The sequence below is a fragment of the Trichosurus vulpecula genome, chromosome 4 (assembly GCF_011100635.1).
Source record: "Trichosurus vulpecula isolate mTriVul1 chromosome 4, mTriVul1.pri, whole genome shotgun sequence".
Taxonomy (NCBI): domain Eukaryota; kingdom Metazoa; phylum Chordata; class Mammalia; order Diprotodontia; family Phalangeridae; genus Trichosurus; species Trichosurus vulpecula.
Window position 1 is genome coordinate 162505506 of NC_050576.1, and position 19019 is coordinate 162524524.

The 19019-nt window shown below is 46.7% G+C and overlaps 2 protein-coding genes across 4 annotated transcripts; one reads left to right on the forward strand and one right to left on the reverse strand.

Annotated features, from left to right (window-relative positions):
• Positions 1-1157: 1157 nt before the first annotated feature.
• Positions 1158-5645, reverse strand: CKS1B (CDC28 protein kinase regulatory subunit 1B). 2 transcript variants are annotated; one of them, XM_036754895.1, is made up of 3 exons: positions 5489-5645; positions 3345-3472; positions 1158-1687 (listed from the first exon to the last, which is right to left on the reverse strand). In XM_036754895.1, exons 1-3 carry the CDS (start codon positions 5545-5547, stop codon positions 1635-1637), a joined length of 240 nt encoding a protein of 79 aa, XP_036610790.1. In that variant the 5' UTR covers positions 5548-5645; the 3' UTR covers positions 1158-1634. The 2 variants fall into 2 exon arrangements, with proteins under 2 accessions (XP_036610790.1, XP_036610789.1); XM_036754894.1 differs by having other exon boundaries at positions 5440-5594.
• A 275-nt stretch (positions 5646-5920) lies between these two features.
• Positions 5921-18777, forward strand: SHC1 (SHC adaptor protein 1). 2 transcript variants are annotated; one of them, XM_036754892.1, is made up of 14 exons: positions 5928-6084; positions 7622-7695; positions 10704-10865; positions 11430-11500; positions 12026-12089; positions 12271-12390; positions 12644-12697; positions 12875-12926; positions 13161-13287; positions 14490-14688; positions 14787-14850; positions 14961-15086; positions 15347-15585; positions 17218-18777. In XM_036754892.1, the coding sequence occupies exons 2-14, from the start codon at positions 7684-7686 to the stop codon at positions 17344-17346; spliced, it is 1419 nt and encodes a 472-aa protein (XP_036610787.1). In that variant the 5' UTR covers positions 5928-6084; positions 7622-7683; the 3' UTR covers positions 17347-18777. The 2 variants fall into 2 exon arrangements, with proteins under 2 accessions (XP_036610788.1, XP_036610787.1); XM_036754893.1 differs by lacking the exon at positions 7622-7695 and having other exon boundaries at positions 5921-6084.
• Positions 18778-19019: the final 242 nt, after the last annotated feature.

A 19019-nucleotide genomic window follows, 5' to 3' on the forward strand; every position in this document is an offset into this window, starting at 1 on the left:
GCCCTGCCTCACTCAAATCAAAATCAGCTGCAAGTCATGTCATCATTTCCCTGATGTCATGGCCCTCTTCTAGAATGGACAAACACAACAAGAATTGAGGGAAATTGTTGGAGTGGGACCCCGAGTTAAGAAAGCTAGGCATCTGGTCATAGTAACATAGAGTACTATACTTGGAATCAGGTCAACTGGCTAGCCTTAAATTCCAGCTGACACCTTGTAACGTCTGGCTTTGGGCAAATCACCTAACCTACAAGCCTCATTTTCCAAACTTTTGTAAGCCTGATACTATAGAAATGTGAGCTATTTTCATCTGCTACTAAAAATCCCCAATTCTTATAGGACTGTCATGAGGAAGTGGTCTCATTTTTAAAAACCATTAATAGCATGACAGAATGACTGATTCCTTATCCACTCAGACCAAAGGTCAGTCACTTGGTCAAAGGCCACCTAGAACTCAAATCCTGCAACTTTTTCTTATCAGGACAATTTCATGAACCTCCACCTCTGGAAGAGAAAGCCAAAGGGGTGTCCTTGGAAACTAAGATAATTATTTAGTGTTAATGGATTGTTTTTTTCCTTTGAAGAATTTCTACCGGCTCTTTAGCTGTTTCCCATTAACTGCTCATTGTATCACGTCTGCACTCTGTCAGTGTGATCTGAACAAGATCTCAAACTGGCTGCTTCCAATCTGTGGACTATCCCATTCAGGCCAAACAATAGGGAGTTTTATTAATGTCCAAAGAAATAGGTGGAAAAGCAGCACCTCAGAGTGGTCTCTAGCTCACAAGACTGCTAACACTACACTAAAGGGACTTAATTTTGATGAAAAAAATCTATTCTTGTCATAGATTATACAGGGAACTGTTATGAATGGAATTATCCCCTTTATTCATGCCTAAATTAGTAAAGCAATGCTTTGGCCAAAGACATACAAATATAAAATGTAGACTAATGCATTTTATTGAGAGCTAACCTTGGCCAGCGAAGGTTTGAAATGAAAATTTTCAGCAAATGTTTGAGAATAACCAGCTTAATCTATTTTTAAAAATCAGCTCCATGAAATCAGCCTCATCTGAAAAGTACCAAGTCAGATAATTAGGATCTGGATATCTCATGAATGATACACATCCTGATCACAGGCAGAAGGAACCTAAGAATGAATTACAAAAACTTCCTCTTTATTCAAGGGATTTAAACAGAACAGACATTTCTTGAATAAAATGGAAAGTTTCCAACAGATGAAAACATAAATCCATTAAGTCACCTTGTACACAACCTGGCAGGGGAAAAACACAAACGCAACAATTATACATGCCCCACAACTAAGCAGTGATGAGTCTTCAGTCACTCTTGGTGCTTTGTCCATCTACCCAATGAGTTCAGCTTGATACAAAGCTTGCCATGGCTTTTGGAGGCAAAGCTCAGCTGAAGTTACATTCATCAGAGCACCCAATGGGGTAGTGGTGGTGGTGTCAGCTTTGCTCAAGAAACAAGAGTCACCAGCACTTTCAAACAGTGTATTAAACATCCCTTAAATATCCCAAGTGAGAAACAAGAAGGCAACACTATTAGCAGAAAGATGTTAGCAGGTAAGGACAGCTATGTACAGCTTGGAACAGAAGTGGCATGCTCTTTCATTTCTTAGGCTTCTTGGGCAGTGGCCGCCGGAACAGCAAGATGTGAGGCTCTAGAAGAAAGGCAGAAAGATATTTGGATAAAATGAGACAAATCTGCCCTGTTCTCATGAGCTAGTTGCCCTCTAAAGTCATCATTTATGTGTTAATAAGCACACTGTAATATTTAGAATGAGTTTTATTTTACCATTTAGCCCTAGAAAAAACCCAGCAGCCCGGTCTGCCAGCAAATACGGTATTGCTAACATCAATTCTCCCTCTATTAGGTTGGCCTATACATAGAAGTGTCTTTTATTAGTGTTGCCCTGAAGCTGAACTTCTGGTGTTTTATCTGGTGATTTATAAAAATTATTTTTTTGGCTATAGTTCAAACATGTCCAAGCACAGAAACTGGGTTTCTAGGGGGCAGAGAAGCAGAAGTAGAGGTAGTTAATAGGGTATATTTGACCTTAGTTTATATCTAGTCGGTAATCAGAGGGTACATAATTTAACAGGAGTGTCCATATCGACAGGCTCCAACTACTTTTTAGATATCTTGAATTGGATGTCCAGTAGACATCTTAAACAAACTCATTATGTCCAAAACTGAACTCATCTTTCCCCCAACCTCCTCCTACCTTCCTTATCACAGTAGGGGGCAACATCATCCTCCCAGACCCTCAGGCCTAAAACTTAGGAGTCATCCTCCACTCCTCACCACCTCTCATTTCCCACAGCCAATGTTTCCAAATCCTATCAATTCCACCTTTGCAATATTTCTTGAATATACCCCCTTCTCTCTTCTGACACTGCCATCACTATAGTGCAAGCCCTCATCACCTCAGACCTGGACAATTACAATAGCCTGCTGGTAGGTCAACCTGCCACTAGCCTTTCCCTACTCCAATCCATTTTCCATCCTGCTGCCAAAGTGATTTTCCTAAAGCACAGGCCCGACTGTGTCACCTCTCTATTCAATAAACTCCAGTGGCTCCCCATTGCCCTCAGGATTAAATACAAAATCCTCTGGTGTTCAAAGCTGTTCTTCCACCTTTCATGTTTTCTTAGGCCTCTACATACTCTCTGATCAAGGGATACTGGCTTCCTTGCTATTCCATGAACAAGACACTTGTCTCTTGGCTCCAGTTATTTCTCAGGCTGTCCCCCATGCCTGGAATGCTTTCCCTCCTCAACTTTGCTTTCTGGTTTCCTTTAAGTGCTAACTAAAACCCCATAATCTACAGGAAGACTCCCAATCCTTCTTAAATTTAGTGTCCTCCCTCTGTTAATTATTTCCTATTTATCCCATACATAGCTTGTTTTTACACTTTGCTTGATGTGTCCCCCATTAGATTGTGAGCTGGTTGAGAACAGGGACTGTCTTGTGCTTCTTTTTGTATCCCCAGTTATAGTGCCTGGCACATAGTAAGTGCTTAATAAATGCTTATTGACCAAATGACAGGCCATCATTGACCTCTAGATATTTTTCTCACTGTTTGTGGTCAGTTTAACAATTCTCCATGTAGGGCAAGGGAGCATTCATCTATCCCCCCTAAACAGATAAAATAATCAGCCATTATGTGGGCACAGATGCTGAAGACAATAAATTATTAACTATTACAACCCTCCTCCACCTTCCCGCTCCCATCTTCTTAGCTTATTACATTGATATACGATCTTATTCCTTTTCCAGTGCTATCCTACAGGGCTGCTTTCAGATTTTCCACTGACCTGGTTCATGGATCATGTAATGGACCCATCCCTGACTCTGCTGGACACCAAGGTTCCTCCACTCAGATTCAGACATCAAGTGGGTCTTAGGGACCAGTTTGGCTATGTCCTTGGGCAACATGACGTGCCTGTAACAGAAATGTGGGGATGGTTTGCATCTACTGGTGCAGTTAGGCAATCAACACTCTATATCATGCCTGTCACTCTGTACAGAAAGGTATATCGTGGACCAAGGGGGAGGTACAAAGGAACAATAACAATTCCTGCTCTCAAGGGAGCTTACAATCTAATGGGGGAATCTTCAGCCAAGACTATTATAGAAACTTTCAAAAATCTGTCCTATATTATTGAGCACTTTAAAACTAATATTTGATTATCAATGCTGATGAGAATAATGGTATGATGAGAACACTTATAACTGTTGATTGATGATAGAGCTTAACCAATATCTGGGAAAGAGGATGACTTTGGGGGAGGGCATGTGGATAGTAGCTCTGAAAAGCCAATGCACAGAATAGAAAACTAAGTGGCTTTCACTTTACTGATCCTTTTTGGGAAAACTTGAATTACTTCTTAGCCAAGGTTCTGACCTGGGGTCTAAGTCACTCAGGGAGGCAGATGGGCTGTTTGATTATTTGGAATCTGAGTCCTAATGGCCCAATTTGAGCTTCATTGATGTCAACGAATATTTGCTGAATGTCCCCTTGTATACAAAGGTGTCTCTGTATCCAAAAAAATATTTCTTGCCAGACTCCCTGATTAACAGGCCTAGAGTTAAAAACCACCAACCCGAACAAATAATTTTGACTTAACACAGTAGCACAGCATATTTTAAACTAACACATTACAAAGTAATTTCAACTGTGGTTCCAAATTGGCATCTTCCATAGGATCAAACAAGTGGCTTTTCCCTATTCCGTTTCAATAACTGGGGGACTGATAAATGAGTCTCATTATTGGTTTATTTAACCAAACAGCTAAGGATATAACAAGCCTTTCAAGATCCAAAGAAGTATTGGCTCTTTTTCTAGTTCTCTGCGACATCTTGTATAAGGGTAGGCACCCAATATATGTTGGCTGGTGTCAGTCACTTAGGGTGTACAGGACCCTACACTAAACCTTGTAGGATATACAAATAAAATCCATGTCTTTTTCTTGTATTTAGGGAACTTGAAATCTAGTTCGTGAGTTGGAGATATCCTAAGAACGTTTATATTATAACAACAAATTAAAATGTGCCAATAGGTGGTTAGTAATCTTTGTTTTCCAAAACACAAAGACCTTAGAATTCGAAGATATCTTAAAGGTTATTCAGTCCAGATTGCCATTAAAACTCATTAAAAGAATCTCTCTTCAACACCTAGTTAACATGGCCATTCAGGTTCTACCCCAACAGTTCCAGTGGCAGGTAGTACTATCATAGGATACAATGCTTTCCATCTGACGACACTACTAATAATTAATTAGGTTTTCCTTCATCAGAGCCACCGATAGGTCCTAGTTCTGTCTTCTGGAGCCACCTAGACTAAGTCTAATCCTTTTCCTAAATGGCCCTTCAAACGTATGCAGGCATGTCATATCCTTCCTGCCCTCTATCTGTTATTTACTAGTATATATAACGCTTTCGACAGCCTTCCCGCTCACTGAACCCTCTGTTCTAGGGGCAAAGGAGCCCTCCTTCACCCCCGTTTTTCTTGGGCTAACGGATATCAATGGCGGGCCTGTCGCACTTAGTTCTACAGCCACCTGGCATTCCTTCGGCAATGGAGCAGACATGAAAGAGAACAGTCAGTACGAAAGTGGGGGACATGTGGATGATGGCGGAAGACCCGCAGGGGTAAAAATTAATAAGCCTTGTAACTACGTCCCCCTTCCCAGGCAGTTTTACCAAGCCGCGAGGATTCCACGCATGCGTTCCAAATATAATTTCCTCAGGCTCACCACAAACCTCTCCTGCGCATGCGTCTAACTGCCCTTTTTTTTTTTTTTTTTTAACCTCAAACCCACTCCCCCCCAGTTGGCTCTCGCGCATGCGTCTCAAGCTCTCTCTCTCCTCCCTCGCTGTAGCTGAGATGGTCCTCGCGCCCTCACTCACCGATGCCTACTGTACCTAGTATGGCCACCCCCTTCGCGCCCGCACTGACCGGTACTCGAACTCCTCATCGTCGTATTTGTCCGAATAGTAAATTTGTTTATGCGACATGTCCGCTCCTCCCGGGGGACCCCAGGCCCGCGACGCCAACCGCCTAACGAGAGCTACGCGCGCGCACCAAAACTCTATGGGGCTTCTCTTTCAAACCTGCCGCTCCTTCAACCGATTGGCTCATTCGGCCGGAGGCGGGAAAAAAAGCCCACCTTCGAGGTTCTTATTGGCTTTTATGTTTTTCACTCTATTCCACCTCGGGTTCTTATTGGTCCATGGGGCCAGAAGGTATGTCTCGCGTACGCCCATGGGACCATACACAAACTCTTATTGGGTATCATCACTTGAGGGCCCCACCCTGCACTACTACGGGAGGGGAGGGGCAATGAAATGGAGGAAGGAGGAGACGCGTAATGCGTAAGGGGTGAAAGGTTAGTCAGGCCGGAAGTGAGTGCAATAAAGTTTCTCCCGGGAGGCTGGGCCTGGGGGGGAGGGGGGCGGGAAAGAAAGTTGGAGCGTCTACTCGAAGAAGCTGCGGCCGCCAGACCCGGAGTGAGACCGGCCCGCGGCGCGGAGTGGAGACCCCATGCGGCCCTGGTGAGTACGAAATTTTATTATCTTTATTTAATATTTTCCCACCCCCCCCCCCATCCCCTGGAATCCCACTTCCGGCCAACCATGCACAAGTCCCGCCTTCTGGGACCCCATCCCCGGAAGTCCAGCCCCCAGTTCAGGGGCTCCCTGAACCCCCCAAAGTTGTCACCTACCTAGATCTTTCCCCCTCCCTGGGTTTTCTTCCCGCCCCCTTTTTTGGAAAGCTCTGTCTTCCTCATCCCCCCACCCCCAGAAATTACTCCCTCTTTAATCTTAACACTCCATAGACGCCCCTCCCCCGGGGGCCCCTCCAAGAATTCTTTATGGCCAGTCCTTCTGGTAGCCCTGGCCCCTGGCTACCCCTACTCCACCCCCAAGTGCCTTCCACGAGAATTCTGGGGAATTCTGCCCTTCATTAGGTCACGACCCCTCTGTACACCACATTTCTTTCTCCTTCCTGGCCCCTTTTCCATTTAATTCAGTAAGCATTTATTAAGCATCAATATGTCCGACAGAGCGGTCGTCTATGTGTGCATAGACAAAGACCTAACAGTTCTTACCTTCAAGGAGCTTGCCTCCTAATGGAGGGGAGACAACATACAGGTAGAAAATTAAGTATAAATTATGCACAAAGTAATTTCCATGAGAGTAATTCTCCCGTTAGCAACTGGGGGAAATCAGAATAAACTTCCTGGAGATAGTGGCCTTTGAGTGGAACTTCAAAGGAAGCTAGACATTTTATGAATCAGAGGTGGGGTGTGCATTACAAGGGTGAGAGAGGGTCTGTGTAAAGGTACAGAGTTGGAAGATGGTATGCTGTGGACCAGAACATCAAGCAGGTTAATTTGGCTATAAGAAAGGGTATGCCAAGTAGGGAAACTATACTAAGCCTGGCAAAGTAGGCTGGAAAATATTTTGGATGACCCTTCCCTTTACAATTCTCTAAGACCATACGTTCCAAGAGATACTTCTAAGGTGCCCCTTATAAATCTGGAGGGACCCCTTTAACCTGAAAGGTCCCTACTCCATCCAACCCCAGGAACCTGGCTTCCTTTTTCAATCACACACTTAGTCCTTCCATCAAAGCTGGCTCTTCTCCCCAGTTCCTGGTGCCTGTGTCCCTGCCCCCCCTCCCCACCTCATATGATGGTAATAATTTAAATAACTGAGACATACAGCAGCATCCCCATAGACTCTTATGAGAGAGGTAGTGCGAGTTTTCTCATTTCCATTTTACACATGAGGAAACTGAAACTCTGAGAGGTTAAGTGGCACGATCACATTAGCATTAAGCATTAGAGGCTGGAATCATCTTAAGTTTCCCAGCTTTAAACCAAGGGCCCTTTCCACTGCCTCATGATTCCTAACTTTGACTCAAATCTGGGGGATCGAAGGCTGGTTGTACTTTCCCTCCCCTTTGGGCCTCAATTTTATTCTGGGGTGTGGGGTGACCTGAAGTGGGTTGGGCTGGAGGTAGGGGAGAAAGAATGGAAAATCCCTTATGAGTTCCCGGATCTACTCCCTAAGTTTCCCTTCCCAGGACCGGCTCCACCCCAGAAACAGCTGCATGTCGTACCTGTACCTCAGGAGCTGGGCTGGGCCATGGATTCCCTGGTGTGTGGAATGGGGTTGTGAAATGGGTAACTTCTCCCCACCTACCCTAAAAGAGTAGGGTATTTTGCAGTTGGGAGGTGGGGGGGGTGCTTTTTACTCTCTGGCCTTATGGACTTTGCCCCAACCCCCACTCCCGTTTTCTTGTCTGGGTATTCCCCATCTTTTCTCTGCCTGCCTAACCTTCAGTCCAGGAAACATTCCTGAGGCTTTTGCCATTTCCGGCTGCTCCCTGCCACAGTACTCTCCTCCTCCCTTCCCTCCTCCCCCTGGGCAGAGAAAGCAAATATTCCCTTCCCCCACCCCAAAACCTCTGAAAGTCATCTAGTTTTTAGTTCTCTGGAACTGGGTTTCTTCCACATTCTTTTCCAAATACTCCTTTACATATGGCTCACTATTTTCTAACTGAGAAAGCTATAGGAAAGTGAGTATCTCTAGACAGGCAGTACAGGAGTCTTGCCATAGAGTATGTAGGATATGAGAGTAATTATCTTTTGGGTCTTCCTTTTTCTGTGATCTGTGAACTGAGCCCTGGGGAGTGAGGAGATGGGGACGATAAATTTCTTCTCCCAGTGTCTCCCAGTGATGGGTTGAAACAAGCCCTTCTCTCTACTCTCCCCTCCCCCATTTATAGGATCATAGATTCCAAGTTGGAGGAGACATTAGAGGCCGTCTGAACCAACCCTTCTCCTCTCCATTCATTTTATAGATGAGGGATCTGAGGCATGGAGAGGTTGCCTCAAGTCAAAGATGCCAAGTAGAAGTGGAATTTGAGCCCTTCAAATTCTGACTTCAAATTCACCACTCTTTCTCCTGCTTCTTTGAATACAAATTTGGCTAGGAGATGAAAGGAAGCTTTTCTCTCTCCCTAGGCTAGGAATGTACCTGAGGATTGATTTTGAATTTAGTCCCTGTAGTCTTTTTTATTGTCTGCCTTTGTAGGAATTTCTGCCCTCTCTTCCATTTGGTTTGGCAGGAAGTCAGGAACTTGTGGGTGGAGGAAATGGGTTTTGGACTGTTTCCTGTGTCCAGACTCAAACCTGACTCCCCTTTTGTGTATGGTTAGAATATGGGGCGGGGGTGGAGAAGAGCCCCTTTTCAGAATGGCACTAGACCTCAGAAGGGAGATTTAGGGATAACTGGTAGAGAAGTAGCAATTGGATTCCCCTATATATGTTTGAGGCATCCCCTGTAGATGCCAGAAGCTGCCTGTGGCCCTCTTTGCTTTTAAATCTGCCTTTACTACCGGTGCCTGGTGGCTATGGGGAGGAGTCTGGACCAGGGGTGTTCTACATTCAATACCAATACCAATGCCTAGCTTTGGGATCAGAGCATAGACCCTTGGGATTAGGCTAATTAGGATCCTGTGGCCAATAATGGGTTTTCCTTTCTTGTGATCCTCATGGAATGGGTAAGTGCCTGTATACAAAGATAGAGAAACCCTAGGACAGTTGACATTTCCGTAGGAGAATTGCTGGGTAGTGATGTGTCCTAATCTTTGGACTTGGGGCTTTGGCTTATTGGTCTAATAACCAGGAAGAGGGAGTAGCGGAGCCTTGCCCGATTTTCCAAGTGATGCTCCCTTGGTTCAAACATCACCTTGGGAGAAAACTGGAAGCTGAACTCCCCCAGTCATGCACTGTGTAGTACAGGTGGGGGCAGAACTGTCCTTGTGGCTGGCTCAGTTCCCTTATGTCAAGTTGAGATGCTAAAAAGGTGAGTGAAACTCATCTCACCTGCCTTCTTCCTTTACAGGCCCAAGCTCCCCAGGCTCCCACATGCCTCCCTTTGAGGCCTTGTTGGGCTGGCTCTACCAATGCACTGGTTTGGCCTTGCTCCCTCGATCTTGCAGTCTCTCTTGGCTCTCTGCTCATCTTGCCCCTTTGCTTAGCAACCCTTTACTGTCTTTCTTCCCTTCCCTGTTCCCCAGGCAGGGGGGAGAGATTTCCTTTCTACCATATCACCAGCTGTTACGGCAGTTTTAGGTAATGATCTTGAGGTTCCTTGGGGATTTTCTTCTCCCAAGGGCAAATAGTGGTAAGGGGCTCCAGGACAAGGTTGTCAGAATTTTTAACTGGGGTGGGAAAGGGAAATAAGTTAGGGATTGCCCCCTTTCCCTGTCTTTCTCTGTTTCCTTCCCCACTGTGCCCTGGCTTCCTGCCTTCCCCTCCCCCTTCCCAATGTCAGGCATTAGACTTTCAGACCTATTCTCTCTTCTCATCATCCCTTCCCTTTTCCCCATTCCCGGTTATGCTTGGTTGGGGGTGGGGGGTGGGAATGGATATGTGGAAATGGGAGGGCCACAGAGATTCCTTCCCTTAGGATTTGAGGCCTTGGGTGGGGTAGAGGTGGGGGGCTCTGCCCCTTCTGTGCCTGTGAGTCAGCACTGTCCTCCTGATTGGCCTCCACTTACCAACTCTCCTCCCCTGGGGAGGAGCCAAACTGTTCCTGGTCCAGCTCTCTCTTCTCTAGCTAGAGAAGAGGCTTCTTGCTAGGCGGGGTTGGAGCTAGGGCTTGTCTGGGTCTAAGCTGGGGGAGTGGTGGTTTTCCTTGCGAGGGTTCTGTGACTATCTGCCTGTATATAGCAGATCAGACTAAGGGTCTGGGAATGCCCCCAGCCCGGCCCCCTTACCCTGGCTGGGGAGAGGGCCGGGCTGGACAGCAGTTCTCCTTCTCCCCCAGCCATGGATCTCCTGCCCCCCAAGCCCAAGTACAACCCTCTTCGGAATGAGTCTCTGTCATCATTGGAAGAGGGGACGCTGGGATCCTTATCCCCTGGGGAGCTATCCTCTCCATCTGCCTCGTCCCTGGGACCCATCTTGCCCCCAGTGCTGGGGGATGATAGTCCTACAACCCTTTGCTCTTTTTTCCCCCGGATGAGCAATTTGAAGCTAGCCAACCCAACTGGGGGGCGGCTAGGGCCCTCTGAAGAGTCAGGACTGGGACCTGAGGATAGGGAAGGAAATGCAGGGGGGGCTGGGCCAGACTCAAGCCCTTCACCTCTTCTCCAGGACATGAACAAACTGAGCGGCGGGCGGAGGACTCGGGTGGAAGGGGGCCAGCTGGGGGGTGAGGAGTGGACTCGTCACGGGAGCTTTGTCAACAAGCCAACTCGGGGTTGGTTACATCCCAACGACAAGGTCATGGGACCTGGGGTTTCCTACCTTGTTCGGGTGAGTGAGTATATCCGTACTCTAAAATATTCCTCCCCTCAACCCCCACCCAGTCTTCTTTTGCCTGAGACCCTTTTAAATTCCTTGTTTTGCTAGATTTTGTTTTCTTCTCTACCAAATTCCCTCTTCAGGTACATTGATTGGCCCTCCATATTTTACTTCCTACCTACCCTGTTCCCTGCCCCAGATGCTATTTCCCATTCCCTTCTGGTCCCCCCCCTTTTTTTTTTGTTCCCTAATTCTTCTGCAGACATTCTTACTTCCTGTTCTCTTCCTCTCCATGTCATTCTGGTCTTTTCTTCCCAGCACCTAAAGATTTCTCTTTCCCCATTACTTTACATAGACTGTTTCTCTAACCTCTTCTTCTCTTCCTCTACACTGGGACCAGGGGTGTTCTACATTCAATACCAAGCATGGTCAGTCAGTGGGTAGGCATTCACATTCTGGAATTAATATAGGAGAAAATCCTGGGGTGTCTTTTGTGTGTACATATGTTGAGTGTGGTGCTGATAGTAGTTGGCAGAGGTCAAATGCTCCACTTTTCCCTCCCTCCCCCTCCCTCAGTACATGGGTTGTGTGGAGGTCCTCCAGTCGATGCGGGCCTTGGATTTCAGTACTCGCACCCAGGTCACCAGGTGAGTGGGGTCTGTCTGGGGGTAAGGGGTAGGGGTTCAGCGTTGCTGGGGCTCCTAGCAGTTAGTGAGCTACCGGGGCCATGTGGTCATGACAGTACTGAGGGATGGGGCACTTAAGGGATCCCATTGGAAGATCTGGTTCCCTTTTCACCCGTTTTAGCCTTGGAATGGAGCAGGGGTAGCACCTGAAGCAGTGAGCTTTGGTTAGGGCTTATTGTGTGCCAGGCCATAGGAATACAAAGACACTGAAGGGTGGGGGCATGGTTTCAGGGAAAATTAGTATTTGGTGACTAGAAGGGTTGAGGTTAAGGGGAAGTGACTGGGTCCATCACTGGGCCCAGAGTCTCTAATCCAATCAACCAGCAGGCAGCTCCTTAGTATCATCAAATATTAAAGGCCCTTAATTCAATCAGCCACTACAAAGAGCTCAGAGTGCCCCTGGAGTCTGTCCCTGGCTTCCCCTCCCTTAGACCTATGTTGGGGCTGGGGAAATCTTTGCTTCTAAGCAAGTCTTTGTCTTCTCAGAGAAGCAATCAGTCTGGTGTGTGAGGCTGTGCCAGGGGCCAAGGGGGCTGCACGGAGGAGAAAGGTACCTGGGAGCATTATCGTGAAGAGTGGTGGATGGGAGGAGAGAGGGAAGGGAAGTCAGGAGGTATGGAGGGACAGAGGGGGAAGGAGGGGAAGTGGGTTTCTGGGTATAGAAACTGGGTCTTCTTCAGTGGTAGGCCTGTGGCCCTTAACTCCCAAATTCTCTGCGGATCCTTTCTTAGCCCTGTAGCCGCCCACTCAGCTCCATACTGGGGAGGAGTAATCTAAAGTTTGCTGGAATGCCCATCACCCTAACTGTTTCTACCAGCAGCCTCAACCTCATGGCTGCAGACTGTAAACAGGTTGGTTGGGCCTGGGGGGATGTGGGAGAGGGAAGCAGTCTAGCCAATGAAGAGAAATCAGAGAAACCCAGGGGGAGAAAGTGAGGGAAGAACTGGGTATCTGGGTGGAGATAGTTAGAGGGCCCCTGGTGGAAGGGACCAGGGGATGGGACAGGAAGAAATAAGGGAGTTAGTAGGGCAGGGAATACTAAGGAGTGAAGAACATGGGTCAAAATGGAATTGCTAACACTGTCCCACCACCCTGAATTCTCAGATCATTGCCAATCACCACATGCAGTCAATCTCATTTGCGTCCGGTGGGGATCCGGTGAGTTCTTGTAAAAAGGGATGGTAGCTGGGAAGAATTGAGTGACTTTGGATTGGGGTGGCCCAGAATGGTTGAGTAAAGGTGGCTGGGGGAGTGAAGAGGTTTTCACGGGCTGATGGGGGAGATGATAAAGCCAAGCTGGCTGATCTTACCCCTACTGGGAACCTGATCCCTTAGGACACTGCGGAGTATGTCGCCTATGTTGCCAAAGATCCTGTCAATCAGAGAGGTAAGAGAGAGTCTGATGGGGTGGGTCAGGGAGATACCAATCCATCAATAAAGATGAGGAGTGGGTCAGGGGTTCCTTCCCCTATTGCTAGTTCTGTGGGAATTGAGGGATTTTGGAGCTTTCCTTGCCCAGCGGGTGGCTATTTCCAGTGAGCCTGGGATGGCTGGGCTAGTGCCTGAACATCCCCAGCCCCACACTTGTTGCTTATAAGGACAATGCCTGCTGTGCCCATAGCCTGCCACATCCTGGAGTGTCCAGAAGGACTAGCACAGGATGTCATCAGCACCATTGGCCAGGCCTTTGAGCTGCGCTTCAAACAATACCTCAGGAACCCACCCAAGCTTGTCACTCCTCACGACAGGTAGGATGAAGGCCAGGGATGTGGGCATTGGGGCGGGAATATTCCCTAGAGGAAGGAACACTCCAGAAATATAGTAAAACCCCACATTACTCCATCCAGTCCAGCAAGCCTTTCTGAAGCTCCTACTGTGTGCAAAGCATGATGCTTGTGAATGTGGATAAAAAGACCCCCAAAAATCAACAGTTCCTCCCCCTGACTGATAGAGTTTCCATTCTACTTGGGAGAATACATTTCAACAAATCAATACAATTAAACAATTAAATTAGACAAAGGAGAAAGCGCTAACAACTGGGTGGGGGACAAAGGAGCCAACGAAGCCAAGCGGTCAGAAGTGGCACAGATGCTGAGCCTCGAAGAAAGCCAGTTTTTTTAAGCAGTGGAGGTGAGGGATGTGCTGTCCCTCTGTGGGCTTGGCTTACTTGTCAGGTTCTCTATCTAGTTAAATGAATCTTAGGGAATGGAGAGGGTAGCCCCATGTCCTCACTGCCTGCCTTACCTCTTTCTTCCCCATGTCTTCTACTGGCCTTCTGAGAATTCTTTCCTGGGGTCTAACCTCTAGCCCTGCTGCTGTGGTGGTGGTAGCTTCTTTCTCCCTATCCTTTCTTTGGAAAGATGGACTGCTTTGGAATCTAGGCTGTCCCCCTTTCCAGACAGGCCACTTCGTCCACAGATCCTAGGTCCTTAACTCCTGGTCAGTTAATAGCTAACATCTGTTATTCTGCTAGTATATAACTCTTCTAAGGTTTGCAAGGCCCTTTATACAAATATCTCATGTGATTCTCACAGAACAATCCTGTGAGGTAGTATCCAGATAGAAGTTGAGTGACTTGTCCAGAGACACCTAGCTAGTAATGATCTCCACTGAGATCATCCTGGTCCTAGGTCCAGTGTTCTGTCTACAATGTCACCTAGCTTCCTCTAGATAAGAATCAGCAGGAGGTAGTGGATAGATAGAGTGCTGGACTTGGAAACTGACTAGATGAGTGATCGAGGATAAGTACCCTCATCTGTGAAGTGAGGAGATAGTACTTGGTGGCCTCTCAGGTCCCTTAGGGCACTCAAGCTACAATCTTTATTCTAGTTACTGCCCTGCTTTGATCTTTTGGGTGAGAGATAGCCAGTCTTCACTTTATGAGATCCACTCTCTGCAGGCTAGTCTGGGCTAGGGCCAGGATGTGAATGAGCTTTCCTTTTCTTTCCAGGATGGCTGGCTTTGATGGCTCAGCTTGGGATGAGGAGGAAGAGGAGCCACCTGACCATCAGTACTACAATGACTTTCCAGGGAAAGAGCCCCCTCTTGGTGGGGTAGTAGACATGAGGCTTCGGGATGGAGCTGCCCCAGGGGTTCCTCGTCCACCCCCACCCAGTACCCAGACCACCAACCACCTAGGAGCCACTTTGGTACGTTGCCTAAACTGAGCAAGAAAGTCAGCTTGGGACTAGGGGAATAGGGTAGGCTACTAGTATCTATAGTTCTCATGTTGTGTTTGCCACCATAGCCCGTTGGACAGCTAGCCAGTGGTGACCCTGATATTCGAAAACAGCTCCCAACTCCTGGACCAGGTATGAAGGAAGGGAAGGTTAGAACAGCTGGAGAATTGGGATTGGGGGAAAGGGTTAAGGGGATTATAGACTCTGGGGTTCTGGCTGACACACTCCCATTCACTTGGTAGGTAGAGAACTATTTGATGATCCCTCCTATGTCAACGTCCAGAACCTGGAAAAAGTCCGGCAAGGAGCTGGTGGTCCTTCTAACCCTACTACTAATGGCAGCGCCCCACGTGACCTCTTTGACATGAGTGAGTAGTGCTCTTTTTCCCCTGGCTTTTATTTCTTTTTTACATTTCCCCTGATTATTTTTTCCTCCATTTTTTCTTCTTTCTATTCCCATTTTTTCCTTCTTTCTTGGCTTCCCTTTGCTTCGGCGTGATTTTTGTTATCTCATACTACTAGGCTGTGGGGGTGGGTCTCTTTTATGCCTACTTTAAGAGGGTCCCACTAGTGAAAAGAACCACATGTTGTCTCCTATTTTTACCCTGACTTGCTTTTACTCCCTCAGAGCCATTTGAAGATGCTCTTCGTGTCCCCCCACCTGCCCCCACAACACCAATGGCTGAGCAGCTCCGAGGCGAGCCCTGGTTCCATGGGAAGTTGAGTAGGCGGGAGGCTGAAGGGCAGCTGAGGCTCAATGGGGACTTCCTGGTTCGAGAGAGTACGACTACCCCAGGCCAGTATGTCCTTACTGGTCTGCAGAGTGGCCAGCCCAAACATTTGCTGCTCGTTGATCCTGAAGGTGTGGTAAGTTCATGGGTATGTGGATGAGCGTGGGTGGAGGCTGGCCATCCTGAGACTTTGCTCTTGTTTGCAGTTGTTTCTGCTACCACCTTTCCTTGTCCAGGTGGCCTAACTCCCACTTCTTCTCACTACTCATTTCTGAGACAAACCAGTTCCATCTGCTAGGGGCCGTTTCATTGCCTAGCCCCAACAAGGTTCTGGGCCCTGATACATAAGTCTGTTCTCTCTAGCTTGTATGCATTTAAAAAGAAAATATTAGAATGTTAGAGCTGGAAGAGACTTTATTTCTTACATTCAATTTTTTTTGTTTTTAGGTCCTTATTCATTCCGCTTCCACATCCCCCTCTTCCCAAAATGAGAAAACAAGAAAAAACAAAATATCTGTTACAAATATGTACAGTTAAGCAAAACAAATTCCCACATTGGCTGTGTAAAAAAATGTACTTTGAATCCATTACCTGTCTGTCAGGTGCTGGGTAGCTTGTTTTATCATGCGTCCTCTGGCATTGTGGGCGGTCATTATGTTGGTCAGATTCTGGAAGAGACTTTTAGAGGTTGTTTTGTCTTAATTCCCTTTTTACTTGATTCCTTATTATTTTGTCCAGTGGGGTGTCGGTGGTGCAGTGGGAAGAGTGAGGCAGTTGGATCAGGAACACATTGATTCAGATTCTACCTCAGACACTTACTAGCTCTGTCACTCTGGGCATGCCCCTCAACCCCTGTGTACCTCAGTTTCCTTGTTAGTAAAATGGGGATGACAATAGCATTTAACTGCCAGGGTTATTCTGAGATAACATATGTAAAGTGCTTCACAAACTTTAGTTCACTGTATTATATAAATACTAGCTATTATTAGCAATTATTATCGTTATTATTACAAATAAAGGAGTAAGAGGCTAAGTAAAAGCACACAGCTAGTTAGTAGCAGGGCCAAAGTCTCCTAACTCTCAGATGTTTTCTTTCCCCATAATTCCTCTACTATTCCATGCATCTCTCCCCACATATGCTGTCTTTATCAAGAATCCACGTTGCATAGTTGCATAAGATCCTTAGACCATACAGAGGTATACAAATGCCTTTAGCTCATCTCCTCTAGAACTGTTAATCATTTTTCTCCCATAAACTTTACCTGTTCCCTCCTCTCTTCCTCCTCTTCCTGCCTCCCTCTGGAGAGTAAGTAGGTAAATCCCTCCACTCTGCAAATATGTGTCTTTGTCTTTACCCAAGCTAGGCCACTCTTGGTATTAATTTATTTCATGGATAATGATTTCAGGCCTTTGTTTGGCATATAGGCATACCCCTCCTTTTTTCCTTCCTCGGTTTTAAAATCACCTCTGTCCTTTTTCTTCTAAGAAGAACCAGGATCCCTCAGTAATAGCTGTGGCTTGATACCCAGGTCTTCCTCAGTCTTAAGCCTTTTCCTCGTTCTTTTTATCCTTTCCCACTCTCCATCCCAGTGGCCTCAGTCTTCTCTTCCTAACTTTCTCCATCTTCTCTTGGATGCCTTAACTTCTTCAGTTCTAGAGAGGTGAATGCTTCTTCATCTAATTCAGCCATCCTTCTAACTGCCTACCACCCCCTACCCCACCAAAAAAAGCCCTCAACATCTGAATTTCCTCTGTCATGTGCCTCCAGGTTAGGACAAAGGATCACCGATTCGAGAGTGTCAGTCACCTCATCAGCTACCACATGGACAATCACCTGCCCATCATCTCTGCAGGCAGTGAGCTATGCCTTCAGCAGCCGGTGGAACGGAAGTTGTAACTGACCTGATCCTGTCCCCAGCCCTGTTCCAGCCTCCAGGACACTCCCTTTCACTTTTCTGGTCCCAGTTCCAACAGTTTTCTGGGGGAAAATGCTATGGCTGCAGCACTCTGTTGTATCTGTGAGTGGCCTGAATCCTACGGTTCAGGACCTGGAGGAGGAATTCACTTTTCTGCTCCTTCACCAGAGTATTAGTGCCCATGCAGCCTCATGGCCCTCAGATGGGCCTGGGCAGAATCCCCTAACAGGAGAAAGGAATCTTAGGAACAACTCCAGTGGAATGGGATTTTTCTTCAAAGGGATAAAATTCTGTCCCTCCTCCAGTGTTTAAACCTTGTGCCTTTGACCATGCGCCAGGTCTAAATAAGTTTTATGCAAAATTTTCCTGTGGGCTAAAAATGATGATACTCCCATCTGACCCCCAGGATCCTGTCTCCCAGCCCTCCCTTAGCCTGGGCCTCCCAGACTGGGCTTAGGAAACTGGGGGGTAGATGTGGTTGCTTGCTCTTCTTCAAAGAGGATGTTTGATCCTCAGAGCCTATCCCAGAACTCCACTTCCTGGCCAGGGGGAGGTGAATGTCCCATCCCTATTCCTCCCTTCTACCACATACACAGAGTGCCTCCTGGCCAGGGCCCCCATTCTAGGGGTCTGTATATACATTTCGTAAACATCCATTCCCCCCACCCCCAGCGTTGCATGCACATTGTCCTACTTTACAGCCAAAGTGTAGCCCCTTGTAGCCTCTCCCAACTCCTTTGGGTTGGACAGTGAATCCAGTATTTGGTTCTTCCATACAGTCAACTCTCAATTTTCTGCATTATTTGAGGGGTAATGGTTATCTATAGCAGTGGATAATCCCCAAATAATTTTTATTTAGTTTGGGAACATTGTAGTTTTGTCAACCGAATTATTTCCTGATTGTCTTGCTTGAGCACAAAAGTTATCTCATCTTTATACATATAGCACCTTTTTTACTTTTTCCAAGACTTTATCTAGTATATCATTTTACCATCATGACGAGCCTGTGAAGTAAGTAGCATAGGCGTGATTATCATCTCCATTTTACAGGTAAGAAAACTGATGGATAGAGAAGGTTAGGCGATTGTTGAAGGCCACATGGCCAGGAAATGGCCAGGACTAAAAGCCAGACCTCATCCTAGCCTAGGAAAAAGCCTGGAATTTAATTGTGCTGCAGATAAGCCTCAGAGGGGATCATTCAGATCAATGTATTTATTGAGTACCTGTTGCTAGACGTGAGGAATACAGAAGAGGTAGAAGATACTCCTGAGGAGTCGTGGATAATGGAGAGTTGACTGTATCTTTATCTCCTCCTCTTCTAATTCTCCCTTCTACCCTTATTTTGTTTGAATCTATTCACGGGTCTCACTTATACCAAAGGGAAATGTCATTAAAGATCATTATTTCTTTTATCAAATGTCTCCCTTTCAATCCAACACAGTTCCTTTGGGGCCTGCTTGGGGTCGGGGGGAAGGAAAGCAAGCTCAGACGTCACCTACAAGTGAAGGGAATGTGTATGTGTTATGTTTGGGCTTGTATGGATCTGTTTGATAGACTTGTGGTAGGTGGATGTGGTAGTATGATATAAAGGGTAATGGATGGGATATTGGGGTGTATGTGATATCACTGTAGGAGGGTTATGGGTGTTAGTGTG

Coding starts and splice junctions, on each gene's coding strand:
- CKS1B (XM_036754894.1), bottom strand. CDS start 5,507: ATGAGGAGTTCGAGTACCGGTCAGTGCGGGCGCGAAGGGGGTGGCCAT. Junction 3,473..5,439: donor ACTAGGTACAGTAGGCATCG/GTGAGTGAGGGC, acceptor TTTCTGTTACAG/GCACGTCATGTTGCCCAAGG. Junction 1,688..3,344: donor TTACATGATCCATGAACCAG/GTCAGTGGAAAA, acceptor CCTTTCTTCTAG/AGCCTCACATCTTGCTGTTC.
- SHC1 (XM_036754892.1), top strand. Junction 12,698..12,874: donor TTGCGTCCGGTGGGGATCCG/GTGAGTTCTTGT, acceptor CTGATCCCTTAG/GACACTGCGGAGTATGTCGC. Junction 14,689..14,786: donor ACCACCTAGGAGCCACTTTG/GTACGTTGCCTA, acceptor TTGCCACCATAG/CCCGTTGGACAGCTAGCCAG.